At 38.8% G+C, this 17,437-nt stretch overlaps 4 protein-coding genes across 13 annotated transcripts in view; 2 read left to right on the top strand and 2 right to left on the bottom strand.

The window, feature by feature from the left end:
* Positions 1–3: 3 nt before the first annotated feature.
* Positions 4–2,325, top strand: LOC108010067 (uncharacterized). Its single transcript, XM_017074881.4, has 4 exons — positions 4–93; positions 149–304; positions 1,817–1,981; positions 2,036–2,325. The coding sequence occupies exons 1-4, from the start codon at positions 4–6 to the stop codon at positions 2,189–2,191; spliced, it is 567 nt and encodes a 188-aa protein (XP_016930370.3). The 3' UTR covers positions 2,192–2,325.
* Positions 447–1,621, bottom strand: LOC108010066 (receptor expression-enhancing protein 1). Its single transcript, XM_017074880.4, has one exon. The coding sequence runs from the start codon at positions 1,440–1,442 to the stop codon at positions 510–512; it is 933 nt and encodes a 310-aa protein (XP_016930369.3). The 5' UTR covers positions 1,443–1,621; the 3' UTR covers positions 447–509.
* A 1,435-nt stretch (positions 2,326–3,760) lies between the features above and the next one.
* LOC108008805 (uncharacterized) lies at positions 3,761–5,138 on the bottom strand. The gene is made up of 2 exons (XM_017072710.4): positions 4,688–5,138; positions 3,761–4,627 (listed from the first exon to the last, which is right to left on the bottom strand). The coding sequence occupies exons 1-2, from the start codon at positions 5,025–5,027 to the stop codon at positions 4,368–4,370; spliced, it is 600 nt and encodes a 199-aa protein (XP_016928199.3). The 5' UTR covers positions 5,028–5,138; the 3' UTR covers positions 3,761–4,367.
* Positions 5,139–9,308: 4,170 nt separating this feature from the next.
* Positions 9,309–17,437, top strand: part of sona (sol narae) — a 49,325-nt gene continuing 41,196 nt past the window's right edge. For 5 of the 10 annotated variants that reach the window (XR_010653554.2, XM_036813189.3, XM_065863424.2 and 2 more), the window contains exons 1-2: positions 9,309–10,371; positions 16,197–16,317. Coding sequence is in view for 9 of the 10 variants with exons in the window: in XM_036813189.3 (XP_036669084.3) it covers positions 16,249–16,317 (69 nt within the window). In the remaining variant the exon portion in view is untranslated. The remainder of the gene's footprint in view (positions 10,372–16,196; positions 16,318–17,437) is intronic. The other 5 variants (XM_070995252.1, XM_070995249.1, XM_070995251.1 and 2 more) reach the window with 4 other exon arrangements.

Here is a 17,437-nt window from a genome sequence, read left to right as displayed (position 1 = left end):
CATATGTCAGTCACTAATCGCTTTTCAGAGTCTACACTTATGGCCACGTTGATGCAACTCCTTCTTTGGATTGGCCTGTGGTACATATCGAAGGCAAGTTCCACGTCAAGCTTGCTGGGATTATATACCGAACTTTCACCCACATCAGGTCCACGGAGTTGCCAAGTTCACAAACATTGAGTGTTTGAGTGGGGATTTGAACTTTACCACAATTTCTTTGTGCCGATTGTACGCCGTGAAAAGAGATGTGGTGGAAATGAGTTTGAGGGCCAATGTAATATACTGGCCAAAAGGTCGAATAGCGGTAAGTTAGTCCCAGAAAAGAAATTATTTCCTATAGTGCAGTTAAGTTCTTGAACATCTCGAAAACTATCCTTAAGTAATAGCAACAAATTTGATTCATTTCGAATTTTTATTTCTCATTAACTAAGTAATTGTACCCTCATTGGGGGTTTAAAGAATAATAATCATTTACAATCTGGTGGTGCACAAAGTGGGCGGTCTGCTGACTAGAGACGGCGACGGTTGGCCAGTTGACGTTGCTGACGGACTTCCTGGCCATTGGCCTCTATCCTCGACTTGGCCAGCAGGTCCTCAACATCGTCATGGAAGTCCTCTTTCTGAGCGTTCAACTTTGATTGGGAGGAAATACCGGTGGCAGACTCATCGTTAGACACCTTAAATACTTTTGGTTTGCGCTGAACTCGGCGATTAAGGATTCCGGATGACTGCAGTGACAAGATGCTCTTCTTCGCCAGATCGTTTACGGATCGATCCGAGCGCAGCTGGGTGGTAGCCTTCGAAATGCCCACCGGGATCTCTTCAGACTCACCGTTGACGTACATTAAGCTGTCTACAGGACTGGAGCCACTGGACAGATTCTGTGGGGATGTGCGGATCGAGGCGGATGCCGAGTCAGTGTCATCCGAAGCCATGATTCCACCTCCTCCTCCTCCTCCAGTGGCGTCCACCAAGTCGTTGGAACTCACAGGGTTCGGCAGAGAGCTATTCGACCTCGACCAAAGATGGGTCATAAAGGGCAGTACAACGGTTTGACTGCGGGATAACAAATTTGTCATCGAAGATATGGCGTCGCTCAGTAGTTTGTCCTTGCCCTGGTGCAAGAAGTGATCGATCTGCTCCTGCCGTTTGGCCAATATCGGACGGAGGATGGCGTCGAATATCCAAACATTGGCAGACGGAGCAGTTAGGACGATCCACAGGACCAAAAGAAACTTGGTGGGCATGTAGAGCGGCAGCCACGACAAGAAGATATCCGCCAACACCTCGATGGTGACCAGAAAGGCGTAGACTATCCAGTACTTGGCCCAGGCCAGGAACTCCTCGTCTCCGCTGTTGAGTGTCTTGTAGGTGTGCCAAGCCGGTCCCAAAGTGCCATAAACAAAGAACAGAAATCGTGTTATACAGCTAAAGAAACACATCTCGAAGATAATACTTCTGTCTTAGGTCTAGAATCTAAAATATATTGGTCTGCCAGAAAGTGTTTTAATTTTTACAACAATTCCGAATTTAATACATGTGGTAAAAAGAATTTGGCAGTTCACGATCGATGTATGCACAGAAATCTTTTTCTTGAAAACTGTCTTGAGGGATCTAGTGCTAGATTATAAGTGAAAATCAAAGCCTCCTAATAAGAAATACTCCTTAATGCTTAAAAATAAAATATTTAATAATGTTAAATCTAATATAAAAACGTTAAATTTATCTTATTAGGGTTTTCTTGGAATTAAAAGTTTCAAAAACTTGTTTGCCTTAAAACTCAATATCTAACATTAATATTACTCTTTTTTTACAGATGCGCATGCAGCTGCTGAAGAAGGCCAGTGGCTATAAGCCTTTTCTATACAACATTTACCAGTCGGATGTCTGCGAATATCTGGAGAAACGAAATCATCCTTTTGTCAACATCATTCTCAACAGTTTCGGCAATAGAACCAATGTGAACAAGTGTCCAATTCCAGTAAGTTTAATTCCCTTTAAAAAACATTGTCCTTACCTGTATTATTTCTTTCAGTCCGAAATTATCTTAGAGCACTTCCGGTTCCCGGTAAAGGTATTGGATAGGATCCCCCTACCATCTGGGGACTATGGATTATTTACTACATTTAGTTCCCTTAAAAAAGAATTAGTTCAGGTTAAGGTTTATTTTACACTTACAGAATATCGCTGAAAGTACACCAAAACACATGATTCGAATCGCGGTGCAATAAACCAATTAATAAATTTGCCATAAATTTGTTAACTGACCGAAAAAGAACTTTCCGATTTGATTATCCCATTGTAAGCGTAATAAACGGATTTTAATTAAAATTATTAATGAGTGCATTTAATTTGAGTTTAATATATAGATGGTTCTTACACGTGGAAATTGAATTTGTTAAAAAACGAAAGCTCATGCGGGTAATTTTTTACTGTTCCAAGGTTAGGATCATTGGCTTCCGATTCAGATCGATTTTCTGCCGAAATTTCTTTCACACAAAGACCTATAAAGATTTGAATATACATAATGACCCTGCCCAATGCTGAACGCTCATGACATTTCGGATAGGCATTCAAAAAGCCATCAAGAAAAGGTTCCCATACAATTCACAGACATTTCGGCAATTCAAACCGAAACTCCAAATCAATTGTAATTGTGTCTAATAAATGAAATGTTGACGGAAATAACGCAGCAAATAATGGTGAGGCAGAGAGGGGAAGGGGAACATTACGTGTGCGATTGTAAAAGGCAAAAATCACAATTACCAACATGCATGCATAATTAATTTGTGGGTCAATTGCAAAAACTTGAACTTCCATTCAAGTGGCTTTGGCTCTGAGCTCCATTGGGGTGTCATCTTCGTTTTGGCACATCTCCTAGGAAGTAATTTTTTGTGGGATTTCGGGATTTGCATAAATGCTGCCAATTAATTTTCTTATGCAAATTAATGACACTCAATTAGCGATGCGAGACAAAGCCGATTTATTAATTGCACATTATTATTGTTATTTTTTTTACAAAATATGTAAATGAAAATTTTTATTTCGTACTCTGTTTTGTTCTTCTCGTTGTTTTTTTCGATGCTGACAATGGCAATGCGCGCTTTATCGCTGATTAACCCAAATTTAAATGGAGCTTACCCCAGCATTCAATCTGAGAAGTGAGAAAAGTCCAGGCAAAGGCTAAGGAACTTTGGTTCAAAGCTAATGACACCTCGATGTGGGTGCAGGCAGCTGATGAAATTATCTCTTTATGTAAATGATTAAGGATTGTACTGAAGACTCATGTGCCTGAAAAAATTAGAATCACATAATAATGGGAAAATGAATATTTATATTTTTGAAGTTTTAATATATCTTAAAGGAGGTCATTAAGTGGCATGCTTTTGTTCTATATTTATATTTTTATTTACTTATTCTATTTTTTTATATATTAATGAAGTAATAAATAGGTAAATTTCAAAAAACACTAAATTTTAAATAAAGTTAGGTAAAGTATTGGTCATAATTTAAGCTTTGCGTTATTGAAAGCTATCATTTGTTTTTAATGCGCTAAATAAATCTCCTTCCTGTTAAACGGAATTAACGCTTATTGTTATAATATATATAATCAAAGTAAATACAGGAAATTAATAAAGTTATACATTTTTTTTTAAAGGAAATACTGAAAATATTTATTGGTTCTACAGGCTGCTTTGACCCCCATCGAGATGTTTTTAAAGCCCCAATGAACTGAATGGGATCCCTGAAAGATCATCGATAATCAAAATTGAAACAAATTGCTTTACAATGCGGTGACGAATGCGTCATTTACATTGCGGTTGTTATTGCGAATTTGCCGAGTTTCGGATTTTGATCAAGATTAATAGTGTACTAATTGCATTAAGATTGCTGCCAGCAACATTCCCCAAAAAGCCGCAACACGCGTCTCTACCGCCGCAGCAAGTTCGTTGCTTCAGTCTTTTGTTTTTATCCCCGCCGTTTGTCGTTCTCAATTAATCAGCCGAATCCCGACGAAAAAATCCCTGTAAGTGTTCTGCTTTGCTTTCGACAATTTATCGAACAGAATGTTGTTCGCCAATTTGTAATTACAAGGTGGGCCATTGGCCAACAAATTGCTACTGATCGGATCGGATCATCGATTCCTGGCGCCGATCCATGAATCAATTAACACGATGCCCCGTCCTCTTGAACTGCATTGAACTTTTCTAATTGAAGATTAATGGAGAGTCGCGCCGGTATGGCAGATGCTTCTGTAAACTTCCCAAAAATGAATCACCTTTTAGATTTCGGTTAATCCGAACAGATCAGATTCCGCATTTAATAAGTGACGTTTGCAAGGGCAATAAAGTAAACAATACTAGAGTTCAAGAATCTACTTGGGATGACCTTAGTCGCCGAAATTGATATGTCTTCCCATCACCCGGCTGTTGATTCTCTAATCTATTGGTTAAATACTCGATGACATTGTGCATAGAATCGCGGTCCAGCTTTTCCAAGTTAGTTTCTTGGAAAATCTCCCTCTTGCGTAGATCGGCTTGATCCAATTCGATTTCGGCCATAAGATTTGAAAGTTCTCTTTTCAACAGACGGTTGTTGACCCTCGGTCCTCTTTGCTCATCCCGATCTTTTGGTATAATTGTTTTAACCAATTGAGATTGTATAAGGGTGCCGTAAAGATTCCTACCGATAGTTTGATGCCAAAGATAACCCTGATCGATGACTGGCTCCAGCTTCACCATAACGTACTTCCTGATTGCATTAAATAGGTGATTGGTGCTGTAAGGGGCACTAAACCAGAGGCCTACAGACAGGATCAGCTTGAGGGCAGCATAGAATGGTAGACCACCTATAAGAAAGTCCGTAAGAACTCCAAGTGCCTGCAGCAGGGCGTGGATAACCCAATATTTTAGCCAGAGTACGATGAAGTGCCGCTGCCCGTGGCTAAAAGCCCGCAAGGTGGTCCAGCCGGGTAATAGGGTTCCATAATAAATATATATTAGGCGCAGCATGTCCAAATTTCTCATCAATACAAAATATGGAACTTACAAAAAAGAGTCGAATTTGTATTCTTTAAAACTATGTCTGATAAGCTGGGAATATGTGAGGGGAATCATTTGGGCAGACGTTATAATCAGAGTTTGTGGGATTGAGTGAGTTTCTCAGTTGCTCAGTTGCCACCAAATATAATAAGCAATCGTTTTTCCAGCATTGGTTTCCCACTGAAAATGGTTTATAATGATTGTGCTCACATTCCAAAAAAAAAACCGAGGGACAATCAAATAATTCCTTGTCACTTCCTAGACTCGACTCTGGGAGCAATCAAAAAATCTGTGGCCAGCACTTGGCCATCAGTGGCAACGCTGATCGGCGGTGGTTTGAACCAGGCTAAGTGCCTTGGGGCTTTGCCTGCGGCTTTCGCAAGACCAGGAGCCAGAAAAACCATGGGTATTCGTGTGTGTGCGCCTGTCTTTAAGCCAGCTTTATGCATATTTATAGATTTGTTTGGCCGACTAACAAACCAAAATAAAGCAGAAGAGAGGTGGGGAGAAAGAGACCCAGTTTATGGGCCAGATTGTATTAATGGCGGCGCCTTTTTGGCCAAAACGATGCCAGTGCCGTTGGTCCACTGGGCATTCGGTAGTTGGTAGTTGGTTCGACCTGACATAATGGAAATAATAATATAATCGATTCGGCGGCAATTTTGTTCAACTTGTTCAGCCTGTCTGCCCCTTAAATTTATGAACATTTCTTCAGCTTAAATCGGGACTCGGTTTATACGCTTCACTTGTTCAATACTCCTTTTTATATTCACCCGATCTTTCTTTAACCAGATTAGTTTGTTTAGTGGTTCGGCTTATTACATCATTTAAATAAACCAAACCAAATGTTTGGTTTGACAATTTCGTAAACATTTCGTTGGCGGATTTTTGAGATTTCCAAACAAAGTAGCGTGAAATGTTGAAAATTATGCAAATTTTTACTGCTTTTCTTTGTTTATATTTGTAGAAATTTGGGGGGGAAGAGACTCACATAAATATTTAACTCAGCTGGGATGTATTTTTAAATGGGTTTTGATGAGCTTAGTTTTTTATGTTTCTTTAAATGTCTTTTATCATTTGTGTATGCTGACGCCTCGTTAGCTCTTGCCATATGTTTTTGAGGGGATTACAAGCTGGATCCAATGATCTGTTAACCTTTTTATCGGAGATTCGTTTCTCAGCTGCGGTTGCCCAACGCACCATCTTTCTCCACCTCATTTTGCATCCAACTTTTGGGTTACCGATGCGGGCAGATTGACATTGACCCTTTGACATGGATAAGTATGGGAATGGGCAATGAAAAACTTGTAATTTGATTAATCGAACAACTTGTAAATCACATTTTCTTCAATGACCTCCAGACATTTATTAAAATACTTTAGGGGCTAGCCTAAAAATATCGCACAAGCTACATGGAAAATGCATCCAATTGTTGAATTGGAAATTGCCTGGGAAAAAAGGTTGAAATTCAGACTGAGCGGTAGGTTATAAGTGGTTTGAAAGGCAGTCCTTTGGTCAAAAGGCTGGGAATCAATTATTGCATTGTTTTGAATTTAAAATGTGTAACACACACAACAACTGATGCAACCTCTTCCCAGGAAAAAAAACACGTTCAGGGTTCAACAATTTTCGAACCTGACAAAAAGCGAGAACAATTGTCAGTAAGCCAAAAGAAAATATGTCAAATAACACTTAATGCATACGATGCACTGTGAGAAAGGCAAGTTTTAGCCAATAAACAGCGCGAATTTAAGGTAATGTAAGCAAATGCATAGTAATTAACACGAAATCCGCATAAAAGTAATGGGTTCAATTGCCAAAACGAAACCTGTTCGGCAAAGCTTAAAGATCGGTGATTTGGGGGAGGGATCGGAATTGGGGGGGTGCCCATGGATTGCAATTCACAGCTCATTAATAGATGGGTATCTCTTAGTTCGAGTTAAATGTCGCCTGAAATGTTACACTCAGATATGGGATCTGCATGGTTTGCTTGCCGCATGTAAATGAGGTGGATATATTGCGGGGTATGGTAAGTGGGAGGATGAGTCTCGAGATCTCGGATCCCACATCTCGTGTGCCTCCGTTGAGTCATCTCAGAGATCGGTTCATTGCCGTTTCACCCAAAAAGCATTTGATTATCCTGATGATGCACAGCTGCCGGACTTACGTAGGCAGTTCACTGTGCCGTGATTTTACTCGGAACCCGGCCCATTGAGATCTTCACATCGATCTCCCAATGTGTGACAATTACCTTTTTAATTGGGCCAGTTTGAATGGACCGATTTGATATTAATATTTTATATGCCTCATATATTCACGTGGGAGTTAAATGAGTTTTTATCAACAATTTCGCAGCCGCACTGCCATTGAACTTGGTGTGAATGAAACGATTTTTTCTAACACTTTTGAAAAATGGTTTTGGTTTTCTTTGTCTTGGCTTTGAAATGGGGGAAGTGACTCGAATGGAATTTCAGATTAGATTGCCGAAGTGGGTTAATCATTATTAGGAGATTTGGGTATAGAATTTTCAGATTAAGCCTTCAAAGTACACTAGGTCATTAAAGCGGCTAAGGAAATAATGATTCGCGATGCAACACTAAGAAAACAAAATCTTAAGAATTAAAACGACTGACTACAAAGACTGGTTTTTTTCTGTTTTTTCCTAAAAAAACGGGTAAGGAAATAACGTTTCTTAAGAATAAAAACGACTACAAAGACTGTTTTTTTTTTCTGTTTTTTTCTACCATATAAAGCATAGAAACATTATTATACCCGTTACTCGTAGAGTAAAAGGGTATACTAGATTCGTCGGAAAGTATGTAACAGGCAGAAGGAAGCGTTTCCGACCCCATAAAGTATATATATTCTTGATCAGGATCACTAGCCGAGTCGATCTAGCCATGTCCGTCTGTCCGTCTGTCCGTCTGTCCGTCTGTCCGTCTGTCCGTCTGTCCGTCTGTCCGTCTGTCCGGATGAACGCTGAGATCTCGGAAACTATGAGGGCTAGGCTATTGAGATTTGGCGTAAAGATTCCTGAGCTTCTTACGCAGCGCAAGTTTGTTTCAGTAGACTGCCACGCCCACTCTAACGCCCACAAACCGCCCAAAACTGTAACTCCTACAGTTTTGATGCTAGATAGAAAATTTTAACTGAAATGTATTGTTCTCATCAATACCTATCGATTGACTTAAAAAAATGTTTGCCACGCCCACTTTAACGCCCACAAACCGCAAAACCCTGTGACTCCCACAATTTTCATGCTAGATAAAAAATTTTAACTGAAATGTATTGGTCTCGTCAATACCTATCGATTGATCCAAAAAAAAGTTTGCCACGCCCACTTTAACGCCCACAAACCGCAAAACCCTGTGACGCCCACAATTTTCATGCTAGATAAAAAATTTTAACTGAAATGTATTGGTCTCGTCAATACCTATCGATTGATCCAAAAAAAAATTTGCCACGCCCACTCTAACGCCCATAACGCTTAAATCTGTATACCGCCGGTAGGTAGCGCATTTTAATCTCGCTTTGCTGCTTGCATATCTCCATATAGCTGAGTAACGGGTATCTGATAGTCGAGGTACTCGACTATAGCGTTCTCCCTTGTTAATTATTTGTAAAATACACAAGACCCATCATCATAATAATCCCAAGATTACAGATGCTTTTTTTTGTTGCTAAAGCAAATGAGTTATTTAGATCGACCTATCGCTGCTATATATCAACCGTTAGACATGGATCACGATTCTAGGAAAATGATTTGTTCTACACCCGATTTCCCGTACTAAGTGTCGTTCCCGTACTAAATGTCAATGCCCAAATGACACCTTCTAAATTAATCTTACATTCGATTCGCCAATTAAACAATGTCAAATGTTTCAGAACGCTCGTAACATTTTCACTGCGAAGATGACCGCCTAAAGATTGATTAAAGCGAGTTTTTACAACATTAATCAGGTGGGTTTCACTCAAAGAGTCATTCAACGTCGTCGACTGGGGTGGAAATGTGGCTTAAAACTCACTCAAAAGCTGGCTCAAAGGCGAAGCTCCGAACTATGGAACGAAAAATGCAAGTGTTTTATGTTTTCGCTTTCGTTGGGGGAGCTTTCAAGGCTTTTGGCTTATAGCCACAGCAGATCTAGCAGTTCGGTTTTGGCCCCAAAGCTCCGCTCTCGGACCGCCGATGGTGCCATCCCGCTCTGGCAGCCAACTTTGGATCGGTTTTGGACTCTGTGGAGCGTTCCAAGCGATCGTTAACTTTAGTGTGCGCCGACCTGTTTCCGTAGACGGCCACAAAAAACCGTCAAAGACATAGCCACCAACTCTTTTGGACTTCGATTTCGTTTTCGAGAAACGGGCACTAAAATATTAACTTCAAAAAATTCCCAAAAGTGACTGTTAACAAGCTGGAAAAAAGATATATATCTATAGATATATTCAATCTTAAGCAAGATCGGCGAGCTTGTGACGTCAGCGTGGCTCAAAAGTGCAATTATTCCAGCAACAAAACAAAGCTCAATTTGCAATCGCCCGCCCCGTTTTACCCCGTTTTCGTAATCGCATCGTGCAAAAAAAGAAAATCAAGAAATTATTAAAAAAGTGAATCTGGCGACTTGGCATCCCGCTCGCACTCTTAGCCACTTGTGTACCGCTGCAGTCGACGTCGACGTCGCTGTCGCCGCGCTCTTCATTGTTTATGTTTTTTTGTGTTCTTCCCCCCAGATTGGCGGGGAAGTAATAATAAAAGCAATGCGCTGCTCGCAATGAAACGAAATTGAGTGAAAAAGTAAATTTCGTTTACGAAAATAAAGTAAAAAAAAATTACAAGCTCATGAGAAGAAGAATAAAAAATTCACTGCCAAGCAAATTTCACGCCGTATTTAATCTTTGCTCACTGACCGCCTCCAGCTTAATCGCTGCTCGTCTTTCTTTCCGTTCTGTTCCGTTCGCAATCGCGAGTGTTCTGTGCCCCGATTCTGGATATATAGCTTTACGGCTTTACTCCCAGTAACGGCCACCGATCTAATCCGACCACGATCCGTATCTGTATCTTTGTATCTTTGTATCTCGATTGTCGATCCTCGATTACCGGGCTGTGTGTTCTGGAGATATTCGCGTCGCGTTTTTTGTAAATTCAGAACAGCACTCGGAACAGCTATCGTTGAAATTTACCATCCCTAAACTTGAGAAATTCCGTATCACTTCGCCTTGATAATGATAGTGCTCTGTGACATATGAAAGTGCTGTAGAAAACTTAAAAATAACATAAAATCCGTTTGGTTCGCAACATTTGTTTGGCCAGTGAAGCAAACAGGATCAAACTTAGGTGAGTTCGTAGATAATATTTACAAGGACTCCTCAAAATATGAAAAACACAGTGGTAAATGGTTTAAACTAACTGATTTATTAAAAATACCAAAAATACTTGTAGGGTTCCTTTTTAAATTTGGATTGTCTTGGTTTTTTTATATGAGATTTTGTATCTATTTTTAAAAAACAATATGACTTGTAATAAAAGTTCAATCTAAAATTTTCCATTAAATCTTTTAGTACGGATTACGAACTTTTTTTTTATTAAACTAAACAAAACCTGAAGCAATTTACATTTATTTACTACGTATCAACCAGTTTAATTTATAAAGAAGTTTTGGTATAAATTAGTTCGTCATTTTGCAGATTTATATATCTAAGAACCCAATTTTTATCGGTTTTGTCTAGTTCCCTTATATTTTTTCAATCGCAAAGCTAAACCAATATCCAAATCTCTTAAAGCCAGCACATGTTAGTCGAGCCAGGCCATAAAAACCCGTAGTTTTCTTTGGTGTTTGATTTTTGATTATTACTTCATAAAATAAAAAAGTTGTTGTGCTGGCTTTTACTAATTTGCAGACAAGTTTTGGGTCATAATTATTACTACATATGTGAGTTTGGTTTTGAACTTGTTAATTGCGGAATCGAAGAAAAGGAAGTGAAAGAGATATGGGCTATACATTTAGGAGGCAGACATGCTTTACAGCTATAGGATCTGCTGTCCCTACAAAAGTTCCAGAGCGGTAAACAAGATTTCTAGAGCAGGATCTTGAGTCTTGGTCGGGGGATATTTACGTGCATGCGATTGTGCACAAGACTTTTGTCTGGCTTTTAGTTCAGCCCACAAAATGGGCTTGTTTCCCAGTTTTAAGTTCAGTCGAGCTGGTTTTGTTTTATATTTTTGTTTCGCTGAAACAACTTTTCGTGCCGTCATGTTGTTGCTTTTTTGTGGGCTTATTATCGCATTGTTGTTGTGTGAGTTTTGGCTTTTGGTGGCTATTCAGTTGGCTTTTTCGAGCCTCGGATTTTGTAATATTGCTACAGTTGTTATTGCCCGCCACGCTTTGCTCTCCGCACTGAATTTAAGTTATTTTTGCTGCAATTATTGCAGTTTTTTGATTTCAACAAAGAGAGAGTGAGAGGGCGAGAGTGGGAGAAGGCGAGAGCTTTGAGCTTTCGCATCGGCCTTTGTTCGATTGTATTATTATATATCCAATATATCCATCGATTTGCCACTTTCTATGCTATTGATATTCTTTGGAACCCTAGGCAACAACAGCCCTTCTGTCTGGTTTTCAGATTTCCCATTTATTTGTGCCATTCGATAGCGATCATTCATCAGATTTTGGAGTTCAGTTCGCTTTCAATTCATCTTTATACGCCGTGTTTTGTTTCTCGGGATCTTTTTTTTTAGCCTTTTCATTGACATCGACGAAGACGAAACTCGAGTAACCTGTTTGTTTTTATTTTTTATTTGTGTTGTTTCAGTTGCCTAGCCACTCAATTTACTTAGTTGTTGTTGCTATTTCAGTTTGTTTAGCATTCATGGAATAGTTTGTCAGGGTAGTCAATGTACTCAGGTTAGAGTTTTTTTATATACATGAGAAATGTTTGAGTTACTTAAGTCTTACATTTCAGGCAATAATATTTCGTTAAATTGTTTATAAAGTTTTTTTTAAGTATTTAAACTTTGGGACTTAGCCAAGCATTCATAATAAATTATATTTATTTGCACAAAAAACGATTAGCTATTAATAGTTATGATATTTGTAAAATTGCTTTGATAATTCCAACAGCTTTTTATACATTCTTCACAAAATTTAACTTACCTAAAATCTATTGTATCTTTAAGTTTATTTTCTTAGCATTATTCATCTGAAAATGTTAGTACTGAATGTTTTTTATAACAACAAACAAAATCCAACAACTTTAATGGCTAGTAAAATTCAAAAAGCCAACGATTGCATTACCAAACGCAATAATCAAAAAAATAATAAAGGCAAATGCAATGGAAATAAAATTAAAAACCCGTGGAAGCCATCGCACAAATCGAAGCAAAGTTGAAGTCAAACATTTTAGCCGACGTCTTCTTCAATTTCAATTACAATTTCACTTTCATTTTCATGCGGTTTACGGCTTTTCCGACTTCGACCGCAACGCCGACTGCGACGTCGACGCAGCACGCAATCAGTGCAAGTGTTTGTTGTTGTTATTGTTGGTTGCATGTTGTAACAGCAGCTGAAAAAAAATAATAATTATAACAAGAGCAGTAATAATTACAAGAGCAAAAGCCAGAAATATTAAATTCCAAAATGCGTTTTCATGTTTTCTAGTAGTATTTTATAATATTACATATTCTTTGGGTAAATATTTAATTTTTTCTCTCTCCTTTTTTGCTTGTCATTGCGGATCTATCTTTAAATTTAATTAGTCTCGCATATTACGTATACGCAGCAATGTTGGTTTTTGCCTCGTCTTCTCCGTTGTGGCTTGCATTTTTTCCATATTTGCGCATTTTATAATGGCATTTTAATTAATATCTTGCAGGGGGGACAAGAAAAAACTCTCTTCAAACTTGTTTTTGGTAATCCATCTGCTTTGATCCCCACCTTCAGCACATTACGTATACGCACCATAGGTCTGGTGATGCCTTTGTTGTGTGCAGAACTCTTGGCCAACAAACTAATATACATAAATGAATAATTTGCTTCGGAACAGATGCTCTAGCCAAACATTAAAAGGCATTCAAACGCGGCCCTGAAACCAGTTTAGAAGCCATGATCTTCGATGGATTATGTCAGCGAACTTAGAATTCAAATTGGGCTCATTCAAATATTAGTATTTGACATTTGGTCTCACTTTATATCTTTCTGTTAGTCATTAACTCCATTTGCACAGCTGTTTCTTGCCGAGCTTCAACAGCCAACAGACGACGACTCAAGGTGCAGGTTCCCAAAGCAAAACCACATACATTGTTTTCCATTATAAAACAATGGCCAAAAAAGATTCGCTCGCCCTTTTCCACAAAAAAATAAAGAAAAACCACACACACAAATGCAAAAAGTTCAGGTCACAGACATTTTACGTAATCTCCACCTCCACTTGATCGTTGTCTGCAACTTGCAGCGGAATTGTCGGTGAAATATCAAGAAAAATTTATTATCTCTTGTGCAAAACACACAGTTCACAGTTGAACTTTGTTATGTCACATTTGGCCGATTTATGTGTGATCCAGTTTTGGCTTTTGTCTGCGAAATGGCTTCGCTGCGTCACCCATACGCCATGTGATCCCTGCGTTCTGTGAGCCAATGTCAGTGGTAGATAGATAGATAGCAAACTGATAAATGGGCGAAATGGGTTCATTATCAAGCCAAATGGACGGCTACTGACTCAGGTGCTGACACAGGCGATTATCTTTGCCCAGAAGCCACCGAATAAAAAAAAACCAGCTGTTTGTCTGACAAACCGGAGAGAGGTGCTGGCCAACAACTGTCAATGTCAATTTAAACTAAAACGCTGACGCCCTCCAAACGAGATCGAGACAACGAGCTTACAACAGAGCCGGGCTCAGAGGGTTGTGTCAGCAGATTCATTAAGAAAGCCAAAGCCAAAAGCAAGACTCAGGCAACACACACAAAAAATTCCCATAAACCGAAACAGACGCTGACTTTATGGTAAAAGCAAAGGCTACCAAAAACCCACAACAGAAAAAAACGGGGGGAAAAAGTAAAATGTATACGGCCAAGCGGCATAATTATGCGGAAGCTGACAATGCAACTTGCTTTGCTGTCTCCTCGTTTCGGTTTTTGGCGGTTTTCGGTTTTTGGCACAATTCCATTTCCATTTCCACACTTTTGGGCCAGCTTCTGTTTGAAATCGGTTGACATTTGATGATGCGTATCTTTTCTTTATATATTTATCTATACGTTTGCGTAATTATAAAAAAAATATGAACGGGTATTATGCAAGCTTGAATATAAATCAAAAAACAGTTTTGCCATAGCCCTAACCTTGAGCCGACTCAGATTCAGATTTATGCATGCCCACATATGGCAAATGATTCGACCCTAATCGACCTTAATTATGCAAATGATAGACCGAATGGCGTAGCCATCTTGCCTCATAACTGTTTCTCCGATTCCGTCTAATTTGGTTTGTATCGTCAATTATGAATCGGAATATAAACAAGACTGTTAGCGGTCACGTTTTGGTTTAATAATTTATAAGATTTCAGTTTTCTGTTTAGATAAATAATGTGCATTTAAAATTTCCTCATAATTTGGCTTGCAGCCATTGCACATTTGTTTGGGGTTCGTTTAAAACTCTTCAATGCTCTTAATTTGTTTTTGTTTTAGGGTGAAAGTCTTACCTTCAAGGTTGCCAAATTGCACTTTCAGTTTACTTTGTTACTTTTCATATGAGGGTTATTTGACCTGAGCACATGTCAAGTGCCCTTTTGGTCAAGTTAGATATGGTTTTTATATTTTTTCAGCTTAAAAAAAAGATTCAAGATAGTTTAAAATTGAAAATAATGGTTCTTTTGGGACTACTCATCTTTAAATGACTTATTTTTGTTCGGCTATCATCCCAGTAAAATCAAGTTTGTGTTCTAAGTCTTTTGTTTTCTAGTTAAAAGGATGTTGCAGCTTAAAAGCTCTTTTGTAGTTCTTCAAATTAGTTTTCTGCCAACCAATCGTTACTTCCCAAATGTATTTTGAGATAATGGCACTTTCTTTGGGCTGACATACAATTTGTAGCAATCCATGAGTAAATAATTTTGGGGCATTGCCCTTGGGCTGTGTTCCACCCATTTTTGGCAATTGCTTAGCCGAACATTTCATTACGATTGATGATGATTGATTCGCCGGCGAGACTTTCTTCGACTTTAAGTGGGCCACGGCAGATCTGGCAGCATGTTGCATGCAAATTGTGCAAAACCTTCGGGGATATAAAATGTCATGCAATTTGTCGTAAATGCCGCTGAGAAGTTGCAACATGAAATTGCAGCTGCCGCTGGATGTTGCTGTTGTTACTATTGTTGCTTTTGTTGATGTTGTTGCCGTTGGTCAGTTCTGTTTGTTTTCTTGGTTGGTTTGTCAAAAGGTTTGGCCATGTTGTTGCTTGGCCGCTGGATGCGATGGATGCTGTTTGCCTCTTGCCACGCATCGCTGCATCATTATTGACAATTAGCCGCCTTCGATGCCGGGCGGATGTGCAACTGCAACAACAGCAACAGCAACACCAGTAACAGCAACAGCAATCAACAGGGCCGAACAAGATTGTTTTAGAGCCTCGAGGCTGCTTCTTGGCCTTATGCAATAATTAATTACTCGGCCAGCGGGCCAGAAAACTAGGTTTTCTTTCTACAAAAACACAAAAATAAAAGTAAATATTAATTGAAGCAACAACAAGCGTTTGGCGTTGCAACAACAGATGCTTACTGTACTTGTTTTACAAACATAATGCCCATTTGAGCATGACCAAGACAGGTTTGTGGGCAGGGAAATAATGGTTATGTGGCGATGAGGTGGTAAAACTATGTTTTTTTGGGAAATAAATATTTTGCATGCTGCAATTGCGTGAAGAGGTTGAGAAAGGAGGGGGATGTGCCTTAGGATTATTAAAGATTTACGGTTGTTTTACGGTGCTTAAGGATGGTTATTTTGCAGATTTTCCTAAACCAATCGAGTGCTTCCAAATGACTTAATCTCTAAATGAAGCCATAGTTAGTATGATTATCAGTTTTTTAGTGACCCACAACTTATAAAAACTTGCTTATAATTTAATTTTATTACTTTTATTTGACCTTACTAAATAATTTTCTTTGTTATTTCTTTACAGTTTAAGCATTTTTAAGGATAAAATTAACACCCTAGGCCACCGGCTCAGTAAGATGTCCTCAACATTGGTCCTTATCACAGCGCTCCTCTTGGCCAGCACAATATGCCAAGCCCTGCCAGATGTAAGTACCCCTGAAAGGTTCCAATGCCAGTGATTTCGGATCACGTTCATTTGGACTCCAAGAACCCATCAATCAATTCAATGCGATACAAATAACCCCTGGGTACCCGTAGTACTAAAAAACCAGCTGTTAACGGTTTGGACATTATAAAAACAAAAAACCCAACCAGTCAGCGGTTTCATTGTCATTCGCATTGTGCGTAATTAGCATTTCAAGAAATACAAAAACATTTTTTGTATATTAATTAAATTACAAAACAGAGCGGAGAGTCGAAGAGAGTCGTCGTTAGAAATAAAACATTGGCATTGTGCTGTGGCCCGGGTTTCTGAGTGCCATTGAATGGGTATGTCTCATTGAAATACAGCTCAGCTTTTGTTTTGTTTGGTTTTGTTTTCAAGAAAAAGCTTGGCCAGCAAAATTATGGCCAAGGTCAGACGTAAAAAGTTCTTGTAATTATTCCAAGTGAATTTCAGTCTGTCTGCTCCCCCTTTTTGTTTATTTATATTTTTATGGCTTTTTGCTGTCGTTGGTTAATTGTAAGTCGCCTTCCCTTCCTCTATTTCTCTTTCATTGTCAACCTTTTTTCCGCTGTTGCGGAGGTTATGGTTTAACTTTGACTGAGGAAAATTTCATAATTAAAGCAGCTCCAAGGTGGTTTTTATGTGATTACCAATTCCGTTTTGAATTTCCTGCACGGAGCGAAATAGAGTGGTTTTATTTATTATTAAATACAAAGACTTTCTTGGTAAATGCCAACGAGATCATTATGTTTTGATAATAATGTTTGAGGGAATATGGGTTAAATGATTAAAAGACAACGTTTATTTATTAACTTGGCAGATAAAGTCCTACTAAGTTACTTCTAGGAACTTTTTAATTAAAGAAAATAAAAAGAATAAAAGTAATACAAGCTAAATATTAGAGATCGCTATAGTCGTTGTCCTTGACTGTAAGACACCCGTTACTCACCTAAAGGGAGTGTGAGAGAGATGGAGATACGCATGCAGTAAATCGGCTATTTCCGAGATTGCATACCACACCAACACGCCACCTAGCGTACAGAATATATATATTCGGGAATAAAAAGTTAATAAAATGCTACAACATCACATCAGGTGCT

The sequence above is a fragment of the Drosophila suzukii genome, chromosome 2R, assembly GCF_043229965.1.
Source record: "Drosophila suzukii chromosome 2R, CBGP_Dsuzu_IsoJpt1.0, whole genome shotgun sequence".
Lineage (NCBI taxonomy): Eukaryota > Metazoa > Arthropoda > Insecta > Diptera > Drosophilidae > Drosophila > Drosophila suzukii.
This window is presented reverse-complemented; position numbering and strand designations above follow the sequence as displayed.